The sequence below is a fragment of the Salvelinus fontinalis genome, unplaced genomic scaffold, assembly GCF_029448725.1.
Source record: "Salvelinus fontinalis isolate EN_2023a unplaced genomic scaffold, ASM2944872v1 scaffold_0001, whole genome shotgun sequence".
NCBI classification, from domain to species: Eukaryota; Metazoa; Chordata; class Actinopteri; order Salmoniformes; family Salmonidae; genus Salvelinus; species Salvelinus fontinalis.
In genome coordinates this window covers 1106227-1133117 of record NW_026600210.1, presented here as the reverse complement: position 1 = coordinate 1133117, position 26891 = coordinate 1106227, and the positions used below count along the sequence as shown (strand labels likewise).

The window sequence follows — 26891 nt, the reverse complement described above, 5'->3', positions numbered from 1 at the left end:
CACCGGGAACCAATAAGAAACTAATGTCTACCCTGTCTACACCTGGAACCAATAAGAAACTAATGTCTACACCTGGAACCAATAAGAAACTAATGTCTACACCTGGAACCAATAAGAAACTAATGTCTACACCTGGAACCAATAAGAAACTAATGTCTACACCTGGAACCAATAAGAAACTAATGTCTACACCTGGAACCAATAAGAAACTAATGTCTACACCTGGAACCAATAAGAAACTAATGTCTACACCTGGAACCAATAAGAAACTAATGTCCACACCTGGAACCAATAAGAAACTAATGTCCACCTGAACATGATGATCACATTTAGCTGATAGGCCTCGTAAGCCACCCTGATCTCGCAAGCAACGAAACGTTCATGTAAGTTCGCGAGATCAGGGTGGCTTGCGAAGGCTATGTCAGTTATGTGAGAGAACGTACAACCTATCTACCTACGATACGTCCTCGAACTAGAATGAGAGACCAGCTCATACCCAACAACGCAGTCAATCTACAGAACACACTAGTGTACATACCTGTTGTAGAGGTCCCGTGTCCCTGTCGACTTCTTAATGAAGCAGAACCTGGTGGTGACATGTTGGACCACTACAACTGAGAACAGCGTCAACCAGAACGGCCTGAGGAGAGGAAATAAAGGGGGTACATTGTATTTGAAAGGTAGCCACATAACCCATACATAACCCATACATAACCCATACATAACCCATACATAACTCATCCATAACTCACATTATAACCCACACATAACCCATACATAACCCATACATAACCCATACATAGTCCATACATATCCCATACATAACTCATACATAACTCATACATAATCCACATTATAACCCACACATAACCCATACATAACCCACATTATAACCCACACATAACTCATACATAACCCATACATAACTCATACGTAACTCATACATAACCCATACATAACCCATACATAACCCATACATAACTCATACATAACTCATACATAACCCATACATAACTCATACATAACTCATACGTAACCCATACATAACCCACATTATAACCCACACATAACCCATACATAACCCATACATAACCCATACATAACCCACATTATAACCCACACATAACCCATACATAACCCATACATAACCCATACATAACTCATACATAACCCATACATAACCCATACATAACTCATACATAACCCATACATAACCCATACATAACCCATACATAACCCATACATAATCCATACATAACCCACACATAACTCATACATAACCCACACATAACTCATACATAACCCATACATAACTCATACATAACCCATACATAACCCATACATAACCCATACATAACCCATACATAACTCATACATAACCCATACATAACCCATACATAACCCATACATAACCCATACATAACCCATACATAACCCATACATAACCCATACATAACCCATACATAACCCATACATAACCCATACATAATCCATACATAACCCACATTATAACCCACACATAACCCATACATAACCCATACAAAACCCATTGTTGAGGGAATTAAATAATTCCTCTAATGTACTCATTAATTAAAATCAATCTGTCTATTTATAAGAATTTGTAAGATACTTATTAACATAAAATAGACAGGATACAGTCTTATTAAAATTAGATAATAGTATTTATTCCCGGAGCACGCTACCATTTGACCATAAACAACAGTTTATATACAAGATATGACGTCATAGGTTACAGAATAAATCTCCTCCTCCTGACCTTTATAAAACGGGTTCAAAAGTTCATTCCAACTTCCCAGCGCACACACATGACACACAATATAATCTATTCTCCTGAAGGCTCACTATAATTTATTACCACTTTAGCAGACAACTCAAGATAATGGAAGACCTAAAAAGTTACTCACTGCCTTATCCAAACATCTCAGGGCTAAATTGGGTCAGTTCAACCATAGTTTAACGACCCTTTCTGCTTACTTTATAACCCACAGCACAAATCTCTTTTCACTAGGCGTACAGAGTTCAATTAGTTATAGTTTTATCTAAATCTAGAAATTGTTTTAGTTATTATTAACAAAATTCCTAACACCCATACATAACCCATACATAATCCATACATAACCCATACATAATCCCTACATAACTCATGCATAATCCATACATAATCCATACATAACTCATGCATAATCCATACATAATCCATACATAATCCATACATAACCCATACATAATCCATACATAACTCATGCATAATCCATACATAATCCATACATAACTCATGCATAATCCATACATAATCCATACATAATCCATACATAACCCATACATAACTCATACATAATCCATACATAATCCATACATAATCCATACATAACCCATACATAATCCATACATAATCCATACATAACCCATACATAACTCATGCATAATCCATACATAATCCATACATAATCCATACATAACCCATACATAATCCATACATAACTCATGCATAATCCATACATAATCCATACATAACTCATGCATAATCCATACATAATCCATACATAATCCATACATAACCCATACATAACCCATACATAACCCATACATAACCCATACATAATCCATACATAACCCATACATAACCCATACATAATCCATACATAACTCATACATAATCCATACATAATCCATACATAACCCATACATAACCCATACATAATCCATACATAACTCATACATAATCCATACATAATCCATACATATCCCATACATAACCCATACATAACCCATACATAATCCATACATAACCCATACATAACCCATACATAACCCATTCACAAGCAGTACTTAAGCGTTTCATCCTGTAGTGCCATTGGGAAGTGTAGGATATAGTCTTTGAGAAGCACCACTCACCACATGTTCCCCAGGACCTTGAAGAGCATGAGGTTCTGTCCGTGGAAGATGGGGATGATGATGAGGAACACAGCGATCAGCAGACACAGGAAGAACACTATGGTCTGGATCAGCATACCTGGAGAGGTGTTTAAACATTTTATACCCAATACGCAGTACAACCCCACAGGTGAAGACAGAATGTAACATTAAAATGAAGGATCTCAGTGGAGACAGAATGTAACATGAATGTAACAATGTAACAGAATGTAACATACAATATATAACTGTCGACAGGAAAATGTCAAACGTCCATTGAGCGGCGCAGAGACACCATTCAGACCCGTTAGAGCTTCTGCTGTCATGATGAGAGCTCTAAATCCATCTGTGACTATCACAGAGAGATGGCTGGACTAGTTAGAGCTTCTGCTGTCATGATGAGAGCTCTAAATCCATCTGTGACTATCACAGAGAGATGGCTGGACTAGTTAGAGCTTCTGCTGTCATGATGAGAGCTCTAAATCCATCTGTGACTATCACAGAGAGATGGCTGGACTAGTCTGTCACTGTTATTCTGTTATTTTCCCAAGGTGGGCTCACTAGTCTGTCACTGTTATTCTGTTATTTCCCCAAGGTGGGCTCACTAGTCTGTCACTGTTATTCTGTTATTTCCCCAAGGTGGGCTCACTAGTCTGTCACTGTTATTCTGTTATTTCCCCAAGGCTCACTAGTCTGTCACTGTTATTCTGTTATTTCCCCAAGGCTCACTAGTCTGTCACTGTTATTCTGTTATTTCCCAAGGTGGGCTCACTAGTCTGTCACTGTTATTCTGTTATTTCCCAAGGTAGGCTCACTAGTCTGTCACTGTTATTCTGTTATTTTCCCAAGGTGGGCTCACTAGTCTGTCACTGTTATTCTGTTATTTCCCCAAGGTGGGCTCACTAGTCTGTCACTGTTATTCTGTTATTTCCCCAAGGTGGGCTCACTAGTCTGTCACTGTTATTCTGTTATTTCCCCAAGGTGGGCTCACTAGTCTGTCACTGTTATTCTGTTATTTCCCCAAGGTGGGCTCACTAGTCTGTCACTGTTATTCTGTTATTTTCCCAAGGTGGGCTCACTAGTCTGTCACTGTTATTCTGTTATTTCCCCAAGGTGGGCTCACTAGTCTGTCACTGTTATTCTGTTATTTTCCCAAGGTGGGCTCACTAGTCTGTCACTGTTATTCTGTTATTTTCCCAAGGTGGGCTCACTAGTCTGTCACTGTTATTCTGTTATTTCCCAAGGCTCACTAGTCTGTCCTGTTATTCTGTTATTTCCCAAGGTGGGCTCACTAGTCTGTCACTGTTATTCTGTTATTTCCCAAGGTGGGCTCACTAGTCTGTCACTGTTATTCTGTTATTTCCCAAGGTGGACTCACTAGTCTGTCACTGTTATTCTGTTATTTCCCCAAGGTGGACTCACTAGTCTGTCACTGTTATTCTGTTATTTCCGAAGGTAGACTCACTAGTCTGTCACTGTTATTCTGTTATTTCCCCAAGGTGGACTCACTAGTCTGTCACTGTTATTCTGTTATTTCCCCAAGGTGGGCTCACTAGTCTGTCACTGTTATTCTGTTATTTCCGAAGGTAGGCTCACTAGTCTGTCACTGTTATTCTGCTATTTCCCCAAGGTGGGCTCACTAGTCTGTCACTGTTATTCTGTTATTTCCCAAGGTGGGCTCACTAGTCTGTCACTGTTATTCTGTTATTCCCCAAGGTGGGCCCACTAGTCTGTCACTGTTATTCTGTTATTTCCCCAAGGTGGGCTCACTAGTCTGTCACTGTTATTCTGTTATTTCCCCAAGGTGGGCTCACTAGTCTGTCCTGTTATTCTGTTATTTCCCAAGGTGGGCTCACTAGTCTGTCACTGTTATTCTGTTATTTTCCCAAGGTGGGCTCACTAGTCTGTCACTGTTATTCTGTTATTTCCCAAGGCTCACTAGTCTGTCCTGTTATTCTGTTATTTCCCAAGGTGGGCTCACTAGTCTGTCACTGTTATTCTGTTATTTCCCAAGGTGGGCTCACTAGTCTGTCACTGTTATTCTGTTATTTTCCCAAGGTGGGCTCACTAGTCTGTCACTGTTATTCTGTTATTTTCCCAAGGTGGGCTCACTAGTCTGTCACTGTTATTCTGTTATTTTCCCAAGGTGGGCTCACTAGTCTGTCACTGTTATTCTGTTATTTCCCAAGGCTCACTAGTCTGTCCTGTTATTCTGTTATTTCCCAAGGTGGGCTCACTAGTCTGTCACTGTTATTCTGTTATTTCCCAAGGTGGGCTCACTAGTCTGTCACTGTTATTCTGTTATTTCCCAAGGTGGACTCACTAGTCTGTCACTGTTATTCTGTTATTTCCCCAAGGTGGGCTCACTAGTCTGTCACTGTTATTCTGTTATTTCCGAAGGTAGGCTCACTAGTCTGTCACTGTTATTCTGCTATTTCCCCAAGGTGGGCTCACTAGTCTGTCACTGTTATTCTGTTATTTCCCAAGGTGGGCTCACTAGTCTGTCACTGTTATTCTGTTATTCCCCAAGGTGGGCCCACTAGTCTGTCACTGTTATTCTGTTATTTCCCCAAGGTGGGCTCACTAGTCTGTCACTGTTATTCTGTTATTTCCCCAAGGTGGGCTCACTAGTCTGTCCTGTTATTCTGTTATTTCCCAAGGTGGGCTCACTAGTCTGTCACTGTTATTCTGTTATTTTCCCAAGGTGGACTCACTAGTCTGTCACTGTTTTTCTGTTATTTCCGAAGGTGGGCTCACTAGTCTGTCACTGTTATTCTGTTATTTCCCCAAGGTGGACTCACTAGTCTGTCACTGTTATTCTGTTATTTCCCAAGGTGGGCTCACTAGTCTGTCACTGTTATTCTGTTATTTCCCAAGGTGGGCTCACTAGTCTGTCACTGTTTTTCTGTTATTTCCCAAGGTGGTCTCACTAGTCTGTCACTGTTTTTCTGTTATTTCCCCAAGATGGGCTCACTAGTCTGTCACTGTTATTCTGTTAATTCCCAAGGCTCACTAGTCTGTCACTGTTATTCTGTTATTTACCCAAGCCAAGGTGGGCTCACTAGTCTGTCACTGTTATTCTGTTATTTCCCCAAGGTGGACTCACTAGTCTGTCACTGTTATTCTGTTATTTCCCAAGGTGGGCTCACTTGCTCAGAGGGAGAGAAAATCAATTGTCTGGTAAGGCCAGAACATGTTTCATGTCACTCCCTATGAAAAAGTCAGCCCTGCTTGGAAAGATTGGGCCTTCTGGCGTTATAAGGCACAGTACTCTACGGCATTCACACAGCACTTTGGACAACAACATATCAACACCATATTGGGGACTTAACATCTAGTTAAAAGAACTACGACCCAAAACTACAGGATGAGGTGTTGTCCTGTACCTGAGCAGGTGCTTAACCTGAGCAGGTGTTTAACCTGAGCAGGTGTTTAACCTGAGCAGGTGTTAGGTCAGGTATATAATGTGTGAGCAGGTGTTTTACCTGAGCAGGTGTTTAACCTGAGCAGGTGTTTAACCTGAGCAGGTGTTAGGTCAGGTACATAATGTGTGAGCAGGTGTTTTACCTGAGCAGGTGTTTAACCTGAGCAGGTGTTTAACCTGAGCAAGTGTTTTACCTGAGCAGTTGTTTTACCTGAGCAGGTGTTTAACCTGAGCCAGTGTTTTACCTGAGCAGGTGTTTTACCTGAGCAGGTGTTTTACCTGAGCAGTTGTTTTACCTGAGCAGTTGTTTTACCTGAACAGGTGTTTAACCTGAGCCAGTGCTTTACCTGAGCCAGTGTTTTACCTGAGCCAGTGTTTTACCTGAGCAGGTGTTTTACCTGAGCAGGTGTTTAATCTGAGCGGGTGTTTTACCTGAGCAGGTGTTTAACCTGAGCAGTTGTTTTACCTGAACATGTGTTTTACCTGAGCCAGTGTTTTACCTGAGCCAGTGTTTTACCTGAGCAGGTGTTTTACCTGAGCAGGGGTTTAACCTGAGCAGGGGTTTAACCTGAGCAGGTGTTTTACCTGAGCAGGGGTTTAACCTGAGCAGGTGTTTTACCTGAGCAGGTGTTTTACCTGAGCAGGTGTTTTACCTGAACAGGTGTTTAACCTGAGCCAGTGTTTTACCTGAGCCAGTGTTTTACCTGAGCCAGTGTTTTACCTGAGCAGGTGTTTTACCTGAGCAGGTGTTTAACCTGAGCAGGTGTTTTACCTGAGCAGGTGTTTAACCTGAGCAGTTGTTTTACCTGAACATGTGTTTTACCTGAGCCAGTGTTTTACCTGAGCCAGTGTTTTACCTGAGCAGGTGTTTTACCTGAGCAGGGGTTTAACCTGAGCAGGGGTTTAACCTGAGCAGGTGTTTTACCTGAGCAGGGGTTTAACCTGAGCAGGGGTTTAACCTGAGCAGGTGTTTTACCTGAGCAGGTGTTTTACCTGAGCAGGTGTTTTACTTGAGCAGGTTCTTTACCTGAGCAGGTGTGAGGTCAGGTATATAAGCAGGGGTTTTACCTGAGCAGGTGTGAGGTCAGGTATATAAGCAGGGGTTTTACCTAAGCAGATGTGAGCAGCCTGGAAGCTGGTGAATCCCATCCAGCAGACCAGGGCAGGACGAGATGGTCTGATACTCCTCTGGCAGTTATATACATTATAGATGTCTCCTCTATACAGCCCCTTTAGGTTAGACCTGTAAAACAGTTATAGAGGGTTATAACAGATATATACATTATAGATGTCTCCTCTATACAGACCCTTTAGGTTAGACCTGTAAAACAGTTATAGAGGGTTATAACAGTTATATACATTATAGATGTCTCCTCTATACAGCCCCTTTAGTTTAGATCTGTAAAACAGTTATAGAGGGTTATAACAGTTATATACATTATAGATGTCTCCTCTATACAGACCCTTTAGGTTAGACATGTAAAACAGTTACATACACAGCCTGTCAAAGACACACGCACGCACGCACGCACGCACGCACGCACGCACGCACGCACGCACACACACACACACACACACACACACATACACACATACACACACACACACACACACACACACACACACACACACACACACACACACACACACACACACACACACACTAAATGAATGTGCGACTGTGGAACATAAAATTAGCTTCATGCAATTCCATTTAAAATCCTATTACTTTTAATATGTCATTATCTCTAGCATAAGGGCCCAATTGTCAATTCTTATCATAATAGCTCTTTCTCTATCTGTGTGACTGCAATAACTAGACGGACTAACCGTCCTAATCGAACCACTACAAGATGGCGTACGTGGTCATAGTGTACAAGACAGACATAGTTGGTGACAAGAGGAAGAGAGGAGTGTGGAGACGAAGAGTGTGGTGATCTGGGAGAGTGTGGGAATGGGAGAGAGAGAGAGAGAGAGAATGAGAGAGAGAGAGAGAGGGAGGGAGAGAGAATGAGCGAGAGAATGAGAGAGAGAGCGAGACAGAGAGAGAGAGCGAGAGAGCGAGAGAGAGAGCGAGAGACAGAGTGAGAGAAAGAGACAGAGACAGAGAAAGAGAAAGAGACAGAGACAGAGACAGAGACAGAGAGAGAGAGAGAGAGAGATAGAGATATAGAGATATAGAGAGAGAGACATAGAGAGAGAGAGAGCGCGAGAGAGCGAGCGAGAAAGAGAGCGAGAGACAGAGCGAGAGAAAGAGACAGAGCGAGAGAAAGAGACAGAGCGAGAGGAAGAGACAGAGAGAACAGAGACAGAGACAGAGAAACAGAGACAGAGACAGAGACAGAGAGAGAGAGAGAGAGGGATATAGAGAGAGAGAGGGAGAGAGAGAGAGGGAGAGGGATATAGAGAGAGAAACAGAGAGAGAGGGATATATATAGAGACAGAGACAGAGAGAGAGAGAGAGGGAGAGAGGGAGAGAGGGAGAGGGATATAGAGAGAGAGACAGAGAGACAAGAGAGAACAGAGAGAACAGAGAGACAGGGAGAGAGAGAGAGAGACAGAGAGACAAGAGAGAACAGAGAGAACAGAGAGACAGGGAGAGAGAGAGAGAGACAGAGAGACAGAGAGAACAGAGAGACAGAGAGAACAGAGAGAGGGAGAGAAAGAGAGAGACAGAGAGACAGAGAGAACAGAGAGAACAGAGAGACAGAGAGAGAGAGAGACAGAGAGACAGAGAGAACAGAGAGAGAGAGAGAGAGATATAGAGAGAGAAAGAGATGAGTGTGTAGGGCTCATGCTCACCGGTGCAGGACCATGGATCTCATGAGCATGAGCAGGTTCACTGAGCAGGACAGGGTCATCGCAGAGAGGTAGCACACTGCCAACACACACAGCACATGTTGCCACAGAGGTCAACTACATTTCCTGGGTCACAATAATACAACTCATTCAGCACTTTCTGACATCTGCTGATTCGAACACTATTCTATGTGAAACAACATGATACAGTTCAGCAGTTCCACATGTAGTAATAGACCACTATCCTGACTCACCTTCTACACACCACATGTAGTAATAGACCACTATCCTGACTCACCTTCTACACACCACATGTAATAGACCACTATCCCGACTCACCTTCTACACACCACATGTAGTAATAGACCACTATCCTGACTCACCTTCTACACACCACATGTAATAGACCACTATCCCGACTCACCTTCTACACACCACATGTAATAGACCACTATCCCGACTCACCTTCTACACACCACATGTAATATACCACTATCCTGACTCACCTTCTACACACCACATGTAGTAATAGACCACTATCCCTAACTCACCTTCTACACACCACATGTAATAGACCACTATCCCGACTCACCTTCTACACACCACATGTAATATACCACTATCCTGACTCACCTTCTACACACCACATGTAATATACCACTATCCCTAACTCACCTTCTACACACCACATGTAGTAATAGACCACTATCCTGACTCACCTTCTACACACCACATGTAATAGACCACTATCCTGACTCACCTTCTACACACCACATGTAATAGACCACTATCCCGACTCACCTTCTACACACCACATGTAATAGACCACTATCCCTAACTCACCTTCTACACACCACATGTAATATACCACTATCCCTAACTCACCTTCTACACACCACATGTAATAGACCACTATCCTGACTCACCTTCTACACACCACATGTAATAGACCACTATCCCGACTCACCTTCTACACACCACATGTAATAGACCACTATCCCTAACTCACCTTCTACACACCACATGTAATATACCACTATCCTGACTCACCTTCTACACACCACATGTAATATACCACTATCCTAACTCACCTTCTACACACCACATGTAATATACCACTATCCTGACTCACCTTCTACACACCACATGTAATAGACCACTATCCCGACTCACCTCCTACACACCACATGTAATAGACCACTATCCCGACTCACCTTCTACACACCACATGTAATAGACCACTATCCTAACTCACCTTCTACACACCACATGTAGTAATATACCACTATCCTAACTCACCTTCTACACACCACATGTAATATACCACTATCCTGACTCACCTTCTACACACCACATGTAATAGACCACTATCCCTAACTCACCTTCTACACACCACATGTAGTAATAGACCACTATCCTAACTCACCTTCTACACACCACATGTAATAGACCACTATCCCTAACTCACCTTCTACACACCACATGTAATAGACCACTATCCCTAACTCACCTTCTACACACCACATGTAATAATAGACCACTATCCCTAACTCACCTTCTACACACCACATGTAGTAATAGACCACTATCCTAACTCACCTTCTACACACCACATGTAATATACCACTATCCTGACTCACCTTCTACACACCACATGTAGTAATAGACCACTATCCCTAACTCACCTTCTACACACCACATGTAGTAATAGACCACTATCCTGACTCACCTTCTACACACCACATGTAATAGACCACTATCCTGACTCACCTTCTACACACCACATGTAGTAATAGACCACTATCCCTAACTCACCTTCTACACACCACATGTAATAGACCACTATCCCGACTCACCTTCTACACACCACATGTAATATACCACTATCCTGACTCACCTTCTACACACCACATGTAATAGACCACTATCCCTAACTCACCTTCTACACACCACATGTAATAGACCACTATCCTAACTCACCTTCTACACACCACATGTAATAGACCACTATCCCTAACTCACCTCCTACACACCACATGTAATAGACCACTATCCCTAACTCACCTTCTACACACCACATGTAATATACCACTATCCCTAACTCACCTTCTACACACCACATGTAATAGACCACTATCCCTAACTCACCTTCTACACACCACATGTAATAGACCACTATCCTAACTCACCTTCTACACACCACATGTAATAGACCACTATCCTAACTCACCTTCTACACACCACATGTAGTAATAGACCACTATCCCTAACTCACCTTCTACACACCACATGTAATAGACCACTATCCTAACTCACCTTCTACACACCACATGTAGTAATAGACCACTATCCCTAACTCACCTTCTACACACCACATGTAATAGACCACTATCCTAACTCACCTTCTACACACCACATGTAGTAATAGACCACTATCCCTAACTCACCTTCTACACACCACATGTAATAGACCACTATCCTAACTCACCATCTACACACCACATGTAATAGACCACTATCCTAACTCACCTTCTACACACCACATGTAATAGACCACTATCCGGACGACTTCGGCCCTGTCCTCTGATAATACGATGTTGAAACCGGCCAGTAGGAAGGCGATGTCTTCGTTGACGCCTTGACGGACAATCTGGAGCGTCGGCACGACGCTAGCCACAAACACCAAAGCCATCTGGGTAACAGGAAGTACGGTGAATACAGGAAGTACCAAACAGAGCTGCTACACTGTCACCATGGTGTTGATATTACAGTAGGTTGGACGACTAGATTAGTACCTGGACAGTACCTATCATAATAATCTGATAGACTACTAGATTAGTACCTATCATAATAATCTGATAGACTACTAGATTAGTACCTGTACAGTACCTATCATAATATTCTGATAGACTACTAGATTAGTACCTGGACAGTACCTATCATAATAATCTGATAGACTACTAGATTAGTACCTGTACAGTACCTATCATAATAATCTGATAGACTACTAGATTAGTACCTGGACAGTACCTATCATGATAATCTGATAGACTACTAGATTAGTACCTGGACAGTACCTATCATAATAATCTGATAGACTACTAGACTAGTACCTGGACAGTACCTATCATAATAATCTGATAGACTACTAGATTAGTACCTGTACAGTACCTATCATAATATTCTGATAGACTACTAGATTAGTACCTGGACAGTACCTATCATAATAATCTGATAGACTACTAGATTAGTACCTGTACAGTACCTATCATAATAATCTGATAGACTACTAGATTAGTACCTGGACAGTACCTATCATGATAATCTGATAGACTACTAGATTAGTACCTGGACAGTACCTATCATAATAATCTGATAGACTACTAGACTAGTACCTGGACAGTACCTATCATAATAATCTGATAGACTACTAGATTAGTACCTGTACAGTACCTATCATAATATTCTGATAGACTACTAGATTAGTACCTGGACAGTACCTATCATAATAATCTGATAGACTACTAGATTAGTACCTGTACAGTACCTATCATAATAATCTGATAGACTACTAGATTAGTACCTGTACAGTACCTATCATAATAATCTGATAGACTACTAGATTAGTACCTGGACAGTACCTATCATAATAATCTGATAGACTACTAGATTAGTACCTGTACAGTACCTATCATAATAATCTGATAGACTACTAGATTAGTACCTGGACAGTACCTATCATAATAATCTGATAGACTACTAGATTAGTACCTGGACAGTACCTATCATAATAATCTGATAGACTACTAGACTAGTACCTGGACAGTACCTATCATAATAATCTGATAGACTACTAGATTAGTACCTGTACAGTACCTATCATAATATTCTGATAGACTACTAGATTAGTACCTGGACAGTACCTATCATAATAATCTGATAGACTACTAGATTAGTACCTGTACAGTACCTATCATAATAATCTGATAGACTACTAGATTAGTACCTGTACAGTACCTATCATAATAATCTGATAGACTACTAGATTAGTACCTGGACAGTACCTATCATAATAATCTGATAGACTACTAGATTAGTACCTATCATAATAATCTGATAGACTACTAGATTAGTACCTGTACAGTACCTATCATAATAATCTGATAGACTACTAGATTAGTACCTGGACAGTACCTATCATAATAATCTGATAGACTACTAGATTAGTACCTGTACAGTACCTATCATAATAATCTGATAGACTACCTGATTAGTACCTGTACAGTACCTATCATAATAATCTGATAGACTACTAGATTAGTACTTATCATAATAATCTGATAGACTACCTGATTAGTACCTGGACAGTACCTATCATAATAATCTGATAGACTACTAGATTAGTACCTGTACAGTACCTATCATAATAATCTGATAGACTACTAGATTAGTACCTATCATAATAATCTGATAGACTACTAGATTAGTACCTGTACAGTACCTATCATAATAATCTGATAGACTACCTGATTAGTACCTGTACAGTACCTATCATAATAATCTAATAGACTACTAGATTAGTACCTGGACAGTACCTATCATAATAATCTGATAGACTACTAGATTAGTACCTGTACAGTACCTATCATAATAATCTGATAGACTAGATTAGTACCTGTACAGTACCTATCATAATATTCTGATAGACTACTAGATTAGTACCTGGACAGTACCTATCATAATAATCTGATAGACTACTAGATTAGTACCTGTACAGTACCTATCATAATAATCTGATAGACTACCTGATTAGTACCTGTACAGTACCTATCATAATAATCTGATAGACTACTAGATTAGTATCTGTACAGTACCTATCATAATAATCTGATAGACTACTAGACTAGTACCTATCATAATAATCTGATAGACTACTAGATTAGTACCTGTACAGTACCTATCATAATAATCTGATAGACTACTAGATTAGTACCTATCATAATAATCTGATAGACTACTAGATTAGTACCTGTACAGTACCTATCATAATAATCTGATAGACTACTAGACTAGTACCTGTACAGTACCTATCATAATAATCTGATAGACTACCTGATTAGTACCTGTACAGTACCTATCATAATAATCTGATAGACTACCTGATTAGTACCTGTACAGTACCTATCATAATAATCTGATAGACTACTAGATTAGTACTCATCATAATAATCTGATAGACTACTAGATTAGTACCTGTACAGTACCTATCATAATATTCTGATAGACTACTAGATTAGTACCTGTACAGTACCTATCATAATAATGTGATAGACTACTAGATTAGTACCTATCATAATAATCTGATAGACTAGATTAGTATCTGTACAGTACCTATCATAATAATCTGATAGACTACCTGATTAGTACCTGTACAGTACCTATCATAATAATCTGATAGACTACTAGATTAGTACCTGGACAGTACCTATCATAATAATCTGATAGACTACTAGACTAGTACCTGTACAGTACCTATCATAATAATCTGATAGACTACTAGATTAGTACCTGTACAGTACCTATCATAATATTCTGATAGACTACTAGATTAGTACCTGGACAGTACCTATCATAATAATCTGATAGACTACTAGATTAGTACCTGTACAGTACCTATCATAATAATCTGATAGACTACTAGATTAGTACCTGGACAGTACCTATCATAATAATCTGATAGACTACCTGATTAGTACCTGTACAGTACCTATCATAATAATCTGATAGACTACTAGATTAGTACCTATCATAATAATCTGATAGACTACTAGATTAGTACCTGTACAGTACCTATCATAATAATCTGATAGACTACCTGATTAGTACCTGTACAGTACCTATCATAATAATCTGATAGACTACTAGATTAGTACCTGGACAGTACCTATCATAATAATCTGATAGACTACTAGATTAGGACCTGTACAGTACCTATCATAATAATCTGATAGACTAGATTAGTACCTGTACAGTACCTATCATAATATTCTGATAGACTACTAGATTAGTACCTGGACAGTACCTATCATAATAATCTGATAGACTACTAGATTAGTACCTGTACAGTACCTATCATAATAATCTGATAGACTACCTGATTAGTACCTGTACAGTACCTATCATAATAATCTGATAGACTACTAGATTAGTATCTGTACAGTACCTATCATAATAATCTGATAGACTACTAGACTAGTACCTATCATAATAATCTGATAGACTACTAGATTAGTACCTGTACAGTACCTATCATAATAATCTGATAGACTACTAGATTAGTACCTATCATAATAATCTGATAGACTACTAGATTAGTACCTGTACAGTACCTATCATAATAATCTGATAGACTACTAGACTAGTACCTGTACAGTACCTATCATAATAATCTGATAGACTACCTGATTAGTACCTGTACAGTACCTATCATAATAATCTGATAGACTACCTGATTAGTACCTGTACAGTACCTATCATAATAATCTGATAGACTACTAGATTAGTACTCATCATAATAATCTGATAGACTACTAGATTAGTACCTGTACAGTACCTATCATAATATTCTGATAGACTACTAGATTAGTACCTGTACAGTACCTATCATAATAATGTGATAGACTACTAGATTAGTACCTATCATAATAATCTGATAGACTAGATTAGTATCTGTACAGTACCTATCATAATAATCTGATAGACTACCTGATTAGTACCTGTACAGTACCTATCATAATAATCTGATAGACTACTAGATTAGTACCTGGACAGTACCTATCATAATAATCTGATAGACTACTAGACTAGTACCTGTACAGTACCTATCATAATAATCTGATAGACTACTAGATTAGTACCTGTACAGTACCTATCATAATAATCTGATAGACTACTAGATTAGTACCTGTACAGTACCTATCATAATAATCTGATAGACTACTAGATTAGTACCTGTACAGTACCTATCATAATAATCTGATAGACTACTAGTTTAGTACCTGGACAGTACCTATCATAATAATCTGATAGACTACTAGACTAGTACCTGGACAGTACCTATCATAATAATCTGATAGACTACTAGATTGTAATATTAGACTAATACAGTGATATGGGTTAGACTAATACAGTGATATGGGTTATACTAATACAGTGATATGGGTTAGACTAATACAGTGATATGGGTTAGACTAATACAGTGATGTAGGTTAGACTAATACAGTGATATGGGTTAGACTAATACAGTGATATGGGTTAGACTAATACAGTGATATGGGTTAGACTAATACAGTGATATGGGTTAGACTAATACAGTGATATGGGTTAGACTAATACAGTGATATGGGTTAGACTAATACAGTGATATGGGTTAGACTAATACAGTGATATGGGTTAGACTAATACAGTGATATGGGTTAGACTAATACAGTGATATGGGTTAGACTAATACAGTGATATGGGTTAGACTAATACAGTGATATGGGTTAGACTAATACAGTGATATGGGTTAGACTAATACAGTGATATGGGTTAGACTAACACATTGGTACCTGGTAAATAGCAGTAAACGACACTACTCCAGATATCGCCAGCTTCAGAGGGAACCGGAAAACTGACGGTGAAAAGAAAGGAAAAACATTTGCAGGATTTAGACAGTAAGTGTAAAAATACATTAAAAACAGATGTAGTTATAGTTTATATATATAGTCACCTTCCTCTGGTGTGTACATGTAGGACTTCACAGCGTCAGTTATCCTCTCCGCCAGTGTGGGCTTCTCTGTACTGAGGGAAGAGACAGACAGATTACTCACACAAAACATTCATTAAGAGCACCTTCCTGATGTCGAGTTGAACAACCTCAATTAGTCAGGACATGGACTCTACAAGGTGTTGAAAGCGTTCCACAAGGGATGCTGGTCCATGTCGACTCCAATGCTTCCCCACAGTTGTGTCACGTTGGCTGGATGTCCTTTGGGTGGTGGACCATTCTTGATGCACAAAGGAAACTGTTGAGCGTGAAAAACCCAGCAGCTTTGCAGATCTTGACACAAACTGGTGCACCTGGCACCTACTACCATACTCCATTCAAAGGCACTTAAATATTTTATATTGGCCAATCATCCTCTGAAAGTTATATATACACAATCCATGTCTCAATTGTCTCAAGGCTTAAAAATCCTTCTTTAATCCGTTTCCTCCCCTTCATCTACACTGATTGAAGTGGATTTAACAAGTGACATCAACAAGGGATCATAGCTTTCACCTGGATTCACCTGGTCAGTCTGTCAGGGAAAGAGCAGGTGTTCTCAATGCAGGGTTTCTCAAACTCTGTCCCCGGGACACCAAGGGGTGAACTTTTTGGGGTTTTTGACCTAGTACTACACAGCTGATTTGAAATAACTAATCATCAAGCTTTGATCATTTGTATCAGCTGTGTAATGTATGGGATAATAACTAAATGTGCACCTCTTGGGGTCCAGAGGACTGAGTTTGAGAAACGCTGTCTTAATGTTTGGTATACTCAGTGTATATGAGTCTTTGGTTGCGTTTACGCAGCTGATCTGATTGGACAAAGACCAATTTGTGAAAAAAAGACTCAAATTGGGAAAGACGGAGTCGAAAAAGCAGGTCCAGGACACGTGAACAGATCAGGGTTCGAAAGCCGCAGGCAGAACAGCAGGAACTGGATCAGCAGCACGACCAGGTGGACTAGGGACAGGGACAGCCAGGAGTCATCAGGTCAGGTAATTTGCAATAATAGTGTTTAATATGATTTTTGAATGACAACCTCATCTCTGTACACCACATACAATTATCTGTAAGGTCCAGTGGTGTAAAATACTGTAAAATACTTGTGTAAAAAACTTTTTTGGGGGTATCTGTACTTTACTTTACTATTTATATTTGTATCAACTTTTATTTTACTACATTCCTAAAGAACATAATGTACTTTTTACTCTATACATTTTCCCTGACACCCAAAAGTACTCCTTACATTTGGAACGCTTAGCAGGACAGTAAAATTGTCCAATTCACACTCTTATCAAGAGAACATCCCTAGTCATCCCTACTGCCTCAGACCTGACCGATTTACTAAACACAAATGTTTAGTATGTAAATTATGTCTGAGTGTTGGTGTGTGACCCTGGCAATCCGTAAATACAGATAGTTTATAAATTGTTTGCTTAACATAAAGGAATGTGAAAAGATGTATACTGTTACTTTTGATGCTTAAGTATATTCAAAACCAAAAAACTTTTACTTTTGCTTAAGTTGTATTTACCTGGTGAAATTGAATTTTTACTTGAGTCATTTTCTAATAAGGTATCTTTACTTTTACTCAAGTATGACAATTGAGGGCTTTTTCCACCACTGTCGGTTCCTCTGCCGAGCAATGAATTTCAAACACAGATTCAACCTCAAAGAGGTTTTCCAATGCCTCGCAAAGAAGGGTACCTATTGGTACATGGGTAAAAAAAAAGAAGCAGACTTGAATATCCCTTTGAGCATGGTGAAGTTAATAATTTACACTATGCATGGTGTATCAATACACCCGGTCACTACAAAGATACAGGCGTCTTCCTAACTCAGTTGCCAGAGAGGAAAGAAACTGCTCAGGGATTTCACCATGAGGCCAATGGTGACTTTAAAACAGTTACAGAGTTTAATGGCTGTGACAGGAGAAAACTGAGGATGGATCAACAACATTGTAGTTACTCCACAATACTAACCTAAATGACAGAGTGAAAAGAAGGACGCCTGTACAGAATAAAAATATTGCAAAACATGCGTTCTGTGCGAAAGAAATTCACTTTTTGTCCTGAATACAAAGTGTTATGTTTGGGGCAAATCCAATAAAACACATTACTCAGTACAACTCTCCATATTTTCAAGCATAGTGGTGGCTGCATCATGTTATGGGTATGATTGTAATCGTTAATGTCTGTGGAGTTTTTCAGGATAAAAATGAAACAGAATTGAGCTAAGCACAGGCAAAATCCTAGAGGAAAATCTAGTTCAGTCTGCTTTCCACCAGACACTGGGAGATGAATTCACTTTCAGCAGAACAATAACCTAAAACACAAGGCCAAATCTACACTGGAGTTCCTTACCAAGAAGACAGTGAATGTTCCTGAGTGGCCAAGTTAGAGTTTATACTTAAATCTACTTAAAAATGTTTGGCAAAACCTGAAAATGGTTGTCTAGCAATGATTAACGACCAATTTGACATAGCTTGAAGAATTTTGAAAATAATAATTGGTCCAATGTTATACAATCCAGGTGTGTAAAGCTCTTAAAGACTTACCCAGAAAGACTCACAGCTGTAATCACTCTTAGAGACTTACCCAGAAAGACTCACAGCTGTAATCACTCTTAGAGACTTACCCAGAAAGACTCACAGCTGTAATCACTCTTAGAGACTTACCCAGAAAGACTCACAGCTGTAATCACTCTTAGAGACTTACCCAGAAAGACTCACAGCTGTAATCACTCTTAGAGACTTACCCAGAAAGACTCACAGCTGTAATCACTCTTAGAGACTTACCCAGAAAGACTCACAGCTGTAATCACTCTTAGAGACTTACCCAGAAAGACTCACAGCTGTAATCACTCTTAGAGACTTACCCAGAAAGACTCACAGCTGTAATCACTCTTAGAGACTTACCCAGAAAGACTCACAGCTGTAATCACTCTTAGAGACTTACCCAGAAAGACTCACAGCTGTAATCACTCTTAGAGACTTAACCCAGAAAGACTCACAGCTGTAATCACTCTTAGAGACTTACCCAGAAAGACTAACAGCTGTAATCACTCTTAGAGACTTACCCAGAAAGACTCGCAGCTGTAATCACTCTTAGAGACTTACCCAGAAAGACTCACAGCTGTAATCACTCTTAAAGACTTACCCAGAAAGACTCACAGCTGTAATCACTCTTAAAGACTTACCCAGAAAGACTCACAGCTGTAATCACTCTTAGAGACTTACCCAGAAAGACTCACAGCTGTAATCACTCTTAGAGACTTACCCAGAAAGACTAACAGCTGTAATCACTCTTAGAGACTTACCCAGAAAGACCAACAGCTGTAATCACTCTTAGAGACTTACCCAGAAAGACTCACAGCTGTAATCACTCTTAGAGACTTACCCAGAAAGACTCACAGCTGTAATCTCTCTTAGAGACTTACCCAGAAAGACTCACAGCTGTAATTGCTCTTAGACTTACCCAGAAAGACTCACAGCTGTAATCACTCTTAAAGACTTACCCAGAAAGACCAACAGCTGTAATCACTAACAAAGGTGCTACTACAAAGATTTGACCAGGGGTGTGAATACTTATGAAAATTAGACATTTCTGTATTTCATTTCCAATAGACGTGCCAAAATGTCTAAAAACATGTTAAAAACAGCTCTGGACTGATTGATCTAAAAAAGCATTTTAAAACACAATGACAACAATGTAACATGCTCTGTGTATGGATGACATCATGACCCGTGTCCATACAGAATACTTATTGTTCTCATGTAACTGTGACATTATCTTCCTACTGTATGACTATATCTCCCTGTGTGGTCACTTCCTGGTAAAGCCCAAAGGGTTTCCAGCCAATAGGAAATACTGTAGGATTATATCTCCCTGTTTGGTCACTTCCTGGTAAAACCCAAAGGGTTTCCAGCCAATAGGAAATACTGTACCTCCTGTGAGTCACAGTGATGCAATCAGAAAAACTATTCAACAACCTTTCCTCTTTGCTCCTCTCCTCCTGCTCTCTTTTCCTTCTCTCCTCCTCTCGTTCTCTTTTCCTCTTCTCCGCCCGTTCTCTTTTCCTCTCCCCCTCTAATTCTCTTTTCCTCCTCTCCTCCTCTCGTTCTCTTTTCCTCCTCTCCTCCTCTCGTTCTCTTTTCCTCCTCTCCTCCTCCCGTTCTCTTTTCCTCTCCCCTTCCCGTTCTCTTTTCCTCTCCTCCTCTCGTTCTCTTTTCCTCCTCTCCTCCTCTTTTCCTCCTCTCCTCCTCTCGTTCTCTTTTCCTCTCCTCCTCCCGTTCTCTTTTCCTCTCCTCCTCTCGTTCTCTTTTCCTCCTCTCCTCCTCTTTTCCTCCTCTCCTCCTCTCGTTCTCTTTTCCTCTCCTCCTCCCGTTCTCTTTTCCTCTCCTCCTCTCGTTCTCTTTTCCTCCTCTCCTCCTCTTTTCCTCCTCTCCTCCTCTCGTTCTCTTTTCCTCTCCTCCTCCCGTTCTCTTTTCCTCTCCTCCTGTCGTTCTCTTTTCCTCTCCTCCTCCCGTTCTCTTTTCCTCTCCTCCTTCCGTTCTCTTTTCCTCTCCCCTCCCGTTCTCTTTTCCTCCTCTCCTCCTCTCGTTCTCTTTTCCTCCTCTCCTCCTCTCGTTCTCTTTTCCTCCCCTCCTCCCGTTCTCTTTTCCTCCCCTCCTCCCGTTCTCTTTTCCTCTCCTCCTCCCATTCTCTTTTACTCTCCTCCTCACGTTCTCTTTTCCTCTCCTCCTCCCGTTCTCTTTTCCTCCTCTCCTCCTGCTCTCTTTTCCTCCTCTCCTCCTCTCGTTCTCTTTTCCTCCTCTCCTCCCGCTCTCTTTTCCTCCTCTCCTCCTGCTCTCTTTTCCTCCTCTCCTCCTCTCGTTCTCTTTTCCTCTCCTCCTCCCGTTCTCTTTTCCTCCTCTCCTCCCGTTCTCTTTTCCTCCTCTCCTCCTGCTCTCTTTTCCTCCTCTCCTCCTCTCGTTCTCTTTTCCTCTCCTCCTCCCGTTCTCTTTTCCTCTCCCCCTCCCGTTCTCTTTTCCTCCCCTCCTCTCGTTCTCTTTTCCTCCTCTCCTCCTCTCGTTCTCTTTTCCTCCCCTCCTCCCGTTCTCTTTTCCTCCCCTCCTCCCGTTCTCTTTTCCTCTCCTCCTCCCGTTCTCTTTTCCTCTCCTCCTCCCGTTCTCTTTTCCTCTCCCCCTCCCGTTCTCTTTTCCTCTCCTCCTCTCGTTCTCTTTTCCTCTCCTCCTCCCGTTCTCTTTTCCTCCTCTCCTCCCGTTCTCTTTTCCTCCTCTCCTCCTGCTCTCTTTTCCTCTCCTCCTCTCGTTCTCTTTTCCTCCTCTCCTCCTCTCGTTCTCTTTTCTCTCCCCCTCCCGTTCTCTTTTCCTCTCCTCCTCACGTTCTCTTTTCCTCTCCTCCTCTCGTTCTCTTTTCCTCCTCTCCTCCTCCCGTTCTCTCTTCCTCTCCTCCTCCTCCCGTTCTCTTTTACTCTCCTCCTCCCGTTCTCTTTTCCTCTCCTCCTCCCGTTCTCTTTTCCTCTCCTCCTCTCGTTCTCTTTTCCTCTCCTCCTCTCGTTCTCTTTTCCTCCTCTCCTCCTCTCGTTCTCTTTTCCTCCTCTCCTCCTCTCGTTCTCTTTTCCTCCTCTCCTCCTCTCGTTCTCTTTTCCTCTCCTCCTCCCGTTCTCTTTTACTCTCCTCCTCCCATTCTCTTTTTCTCTCCCCCTCCCGTTCTCTTTTCCTCTCCTCCTCTCGTTCTCTTTTCCTCCTCTCCTCCTCTCGTTCTCTTTTCCTCCTCTCCTCCTCCCGTTCTCTTTTCCTCTCCTCCTCTCGTTCTCTTTTCCTCCTCTCATCTTGTTCTCTTTTCCTCTCTTATGTGCATGGTGTCTGGCTATTCTGAGCTCCATTGGAAAAAGGACTATCAGCTCGAATAAGGTTCCTCTTTCTAAACTGGGTTGGCGGGTGAAACCTCTGCTTGTTCCAACAAGTAATTTGCATGCTATTTATAAAAGGCGTTTTTCCTGCCAGTTACTGCACGCATCCCTAACCCTGTCTGTTGGCAGCGGTGGCTAGCTTCCTGGCCAGGAACACTCTGGAGATGTCATTGCTCATTGCATATAAGAAGGATGTTTGACACAGGGGTGGATTTGCCCCAAACATGTCCACGTGGGAACAAAGCAGTGGTTCTGACCTGGTTTTGGAAGGCTTCTTCTTCTTCAGTATATTCTTGACGTAGTCATTGTAGTAGCTGCTGCTCAGGTCCTGTAGTGATAAAACACAAGACGTGAGGAAAATGGGCCAGTTTGAAATATATCTGTATTCACACAGCTACTGTAAACCTTATCAGGGTTGGAGTCAATTCCATTTCAATTCAGTCAATTCAGGAAAGAAATAAACATTTAAATTCCAATTTTCCTATCAGCTGTCACAACCGCAAGGCCAGTCTGAATCAGTTTGGCCTGTCAGCTGTCATGACCGCAAGGCCAGTCTGAATCAGTTTGACCTATCAGCTGTCAGACCGCAAGGCCAGTATGAATGTGTTTGGCCTGTCAGCTGTCACGACCGCAAGGCCAGTCTGAATCTGTTTGGCCTATCAGCTGTCAGACCGCAAGGCCAGTCTGAATCAGTTTGACCTATCAGCTGTCACGACCGCAAGGCCAGTATGAATCTGTTTGGCCTATCAGCTGTCACGACCGCAAGGCCAGTCTGAATGTGTTTGACCTATCAGCTGTCATGACCGCAAGGCCAGTCTGAATGTGTTTGACCTATCAGCTGTCACGACCGCAAGGCCAGTATGAATCTGTTTGGCCTATCAGCTGTCACGACCGCAAGGCCAGTCTGAATGTGTTTGACCTATCAGCTGTCACGACCGCAAGGCCAGTCTGAATGTGTTTGACCTATCAGCTGTCACGACCGCAAGGCCAGTCTGAATGTGTTTGACCTATCAGCTGTCACGACCGCAAGGCCAGTCTGAATGTGTTTGACCTATCAGCTGTCACGACCGCAAGGCCAGTCTGAATGTGTTTGACCTATCAGCTGTCACGACCGCAAGGCCAGTATGAATGTGTTCGGCCTATCAGCTGTCACTGTCTGACCTCTGGTCTACCTGTGTGGGTACATAACCTCTGGTCTACCTGTGTGGAAACATAACCTCTGGTCTACCTGTGTGGGTACATAACCTCTGGTCTACCTGTATGGATACATAACCTCTGGTCTACCTGTGTGGATACATAACCTCTGGTCTACCTGTGTGGATACATAACCTCTGGTCTACCTGTGTGGATACATAACCTCTGGTCTACCTGTGTGGATACATAACCTCTGGTCTACCTGTGTGGATACATAACCTCTGGTCTACCTGTGTGGATACTTAACCTCTGGTCTACCTGTGTGGATACATAATGGTCTACCTGTGTGGATACATAATGGTCTACCTGTGTGGATACATAACCTCTGGTCTACCTGTGTGGATACATAACCTCTGGTCTACCTGTGTGGATACATAACCTCTGGTCTACCTGTGTGGATACATAACCTCTGGTCTACCTGTATGGATACATAACCTCTGGTCTACCTGTGTGGATACATAATGGTCTACCTGTGTGATACATAACCTCTGGTCTACCTGTGTGGATACATAATGGTCTACCTGTGTGGGTACATAACCTCTGGTCTACCTGTGTGGATACATAACCTCTGGTCTACCTGTGTGGGTACATAACCTCTGGTCTACCTGCGTGGATACATAACATCTGGTCTATCTGTGTGGATACATAACCTCTGGTCTACCTGTGTGGATACATAACCTCTGGTCTACCTGTATGGATAAATAACCTCTGATCTACCTGTGTGGATACATAATGGTCTACCTGTGTGGATACATAACCTCTGGTCTACCTGTGTGGATACATAATGGTCTACCTGTGTGGATACATAACCTCTGGTCTACCTGTGTGGATACATAATGGTCTACATGTATGGATACATAACCTCTGGTCTACCTGTGTGGATACATAACCTCTGGTCTACCTGTGTGGATACATAACCTCTGGTCTACCTGTGTGGATACATAACCTCTGGTCTACCTGTGTGGATACATAACCTCTGGTCTACCTGTGTGGATACATAATGGTCTACCTGTGTGGATACATAACCTCTGGTCTACCTGTATGGATACATAACCTCTGGTCTACCTGTCTGGATACATAACCTCTGGTCTACCTGTGTGGATACATAACCTCTGGTCTACCTGTATGGATACATAACCTCTGGTCTACCTGTGTGGATACATAACCTCTGGTCTACCTGTGTGGATACATAATGGTCTACCTGTGTGGATACATAACCTCTGGTCTACCTGTGTGGATACATAATGGTCTACCTGTGTGGATACATAACCTCTGGTCTACCTGTGTGGATACATAACCTCTGGTCTACCTGTGTGGATACATAACCTCTGGTCTACCTGTATGGATACATAACCTCTGGTCTACCTGTATGGATACATAACCTCTGGTCTACCTGTGTGGATACATAATGGTCTACCTGTGTGGATACATAACCTCTGGTCTACCTGTGTGGATACATAACCTCTGGTCTACCTGTGTGGATACATAACCTCTGGTCTACCTGTGTGGATATATAACCTCTGGTCTACCTGTGTGGATACATAACCTCTGGTCTACCTGTGTGGATATATAACCTCTGGTCTACCTGTGTGAATACATAACCTTTGATTTACCTGTGTGGATACATAACCTCTGGTCTACCTGTGTGGATATATAACCTCTGGTCTACCTGTGTGAATACATAACCTTTGATTTACCTGTGTGGATACATAACCTCTGGTCTACCTGTGTGGGTACATAACCTTTGATCTACCTGTGTGGATACATAACCTCTGGTCTACCTGTATGGATACATAACCTCTGGTCTACCTGTGTGGATGCATAACATCTGGTCTACCTGTGTGGATACATAACCTCTGGTCTACCTGTGTGGATACATAACCTCTGGTCTACCTGTGTGGATACATAACCTCTGGTCTACCTGTGTGGATACATAACCTCTGGTCTACCTGTATGGATACATAACCTCTGGTCTACCTGTCTGGATACATAACCTCTGGTCTACCTGTGTGGATACATAACCTCTGGTCTACCTGTATGGATACATAACCTCTGGTCTACCTGTGTGGATACATAACCTCTGGTCTACCTGTGTGGATACATAATGGTCTACCTGTGTGGATACATAACCTCTGGTCTACCTGTGTGGATACATAATGGTCTACCTGTGTGGATACATAACCTCTGGTCTACCTGTGTGGATACATAACCTCTGGTCTACCTGTGTGGATACATAACCTCTGGTCTACCTGTATGGATACATAACCTCTGGTCTACCTGTATGGATACATAACCTCTGGTCTACCTGTATGGATACATAACCTCTGGTCTACCTGTGTGGATACATAATGGTCTACCTGTGTGGATACATAACCTCTGGTCTACCTGTGTGGATACATAACCTCTGGTCTACCTGTGTGGATACATAACCTCTGGTCTACCTGTGTGGATATATAACCTCTGGTCTACCTGTGTGGATACATAACCTCTGGTCTACCTGTGTGGATATATAACCTCTGGTCTACCTGTGTGAATACATAACCTTTGATTTACCTGTGTGGATACATAACCTCTGGTCTACCTGTGTGGATATATAACCTCTGGTCTACCTGTGTGAATACATAACCTTTGATTTACCTGTGTGGATACATAACCTCTGGTCTACCTGTGTGGGTACATTACCTTTGATCTACCTGTGTGGATACATAACCTCTGGTCTACCTGTATGGATACATAACCTCTGGTCTACCTGTGTGGATACATAACCTCTGGTCTACCTGTATGGATACATAACCTTTGATTTACCTGTGTGGAT

General features: G+C 41.5%; 1 protein-coding gene across 1 annotated transcript in view; it reads right to left on the bottom strand.

Moving 5' to 3' along the window:
• Positions 1-26891, bottom strand: part of LOC129841801 (receptor for retinol uptake stra6-like) — a 113096-nt gene that overhangs the window by 49799 nt on the left and 36406 nt on the right. The window contains exons 7-14 of the mRNA XM_055910022.1: positions 23140-23210; positions 16929-16999; positions 16768-16829; positions 11687-11849; positions 9161-9236; positions 7468-7601; positions 2917-3034; positions 539-640 (exon numbers count right to left, since the gene is read on the bottom strand). Of these exons, the coding sequence (XP_055765997.1) occupies positions 539-640; positions 2917-3034; positions 7468-7601; positions 9161-9236; positions 11687-11849; positions 16768-16829; positions 16929-16999; positions 23140-23210 (797 nt within the window). The remainder of the gene's footprint in view (positions 1-538; positions 641-2916; positions 3035-7467; positions 7602-9160; positions 9237-11686; positions 11850-16767; positions 16830-16928; positions 17000-23139; positions 23211-26891) is intronic.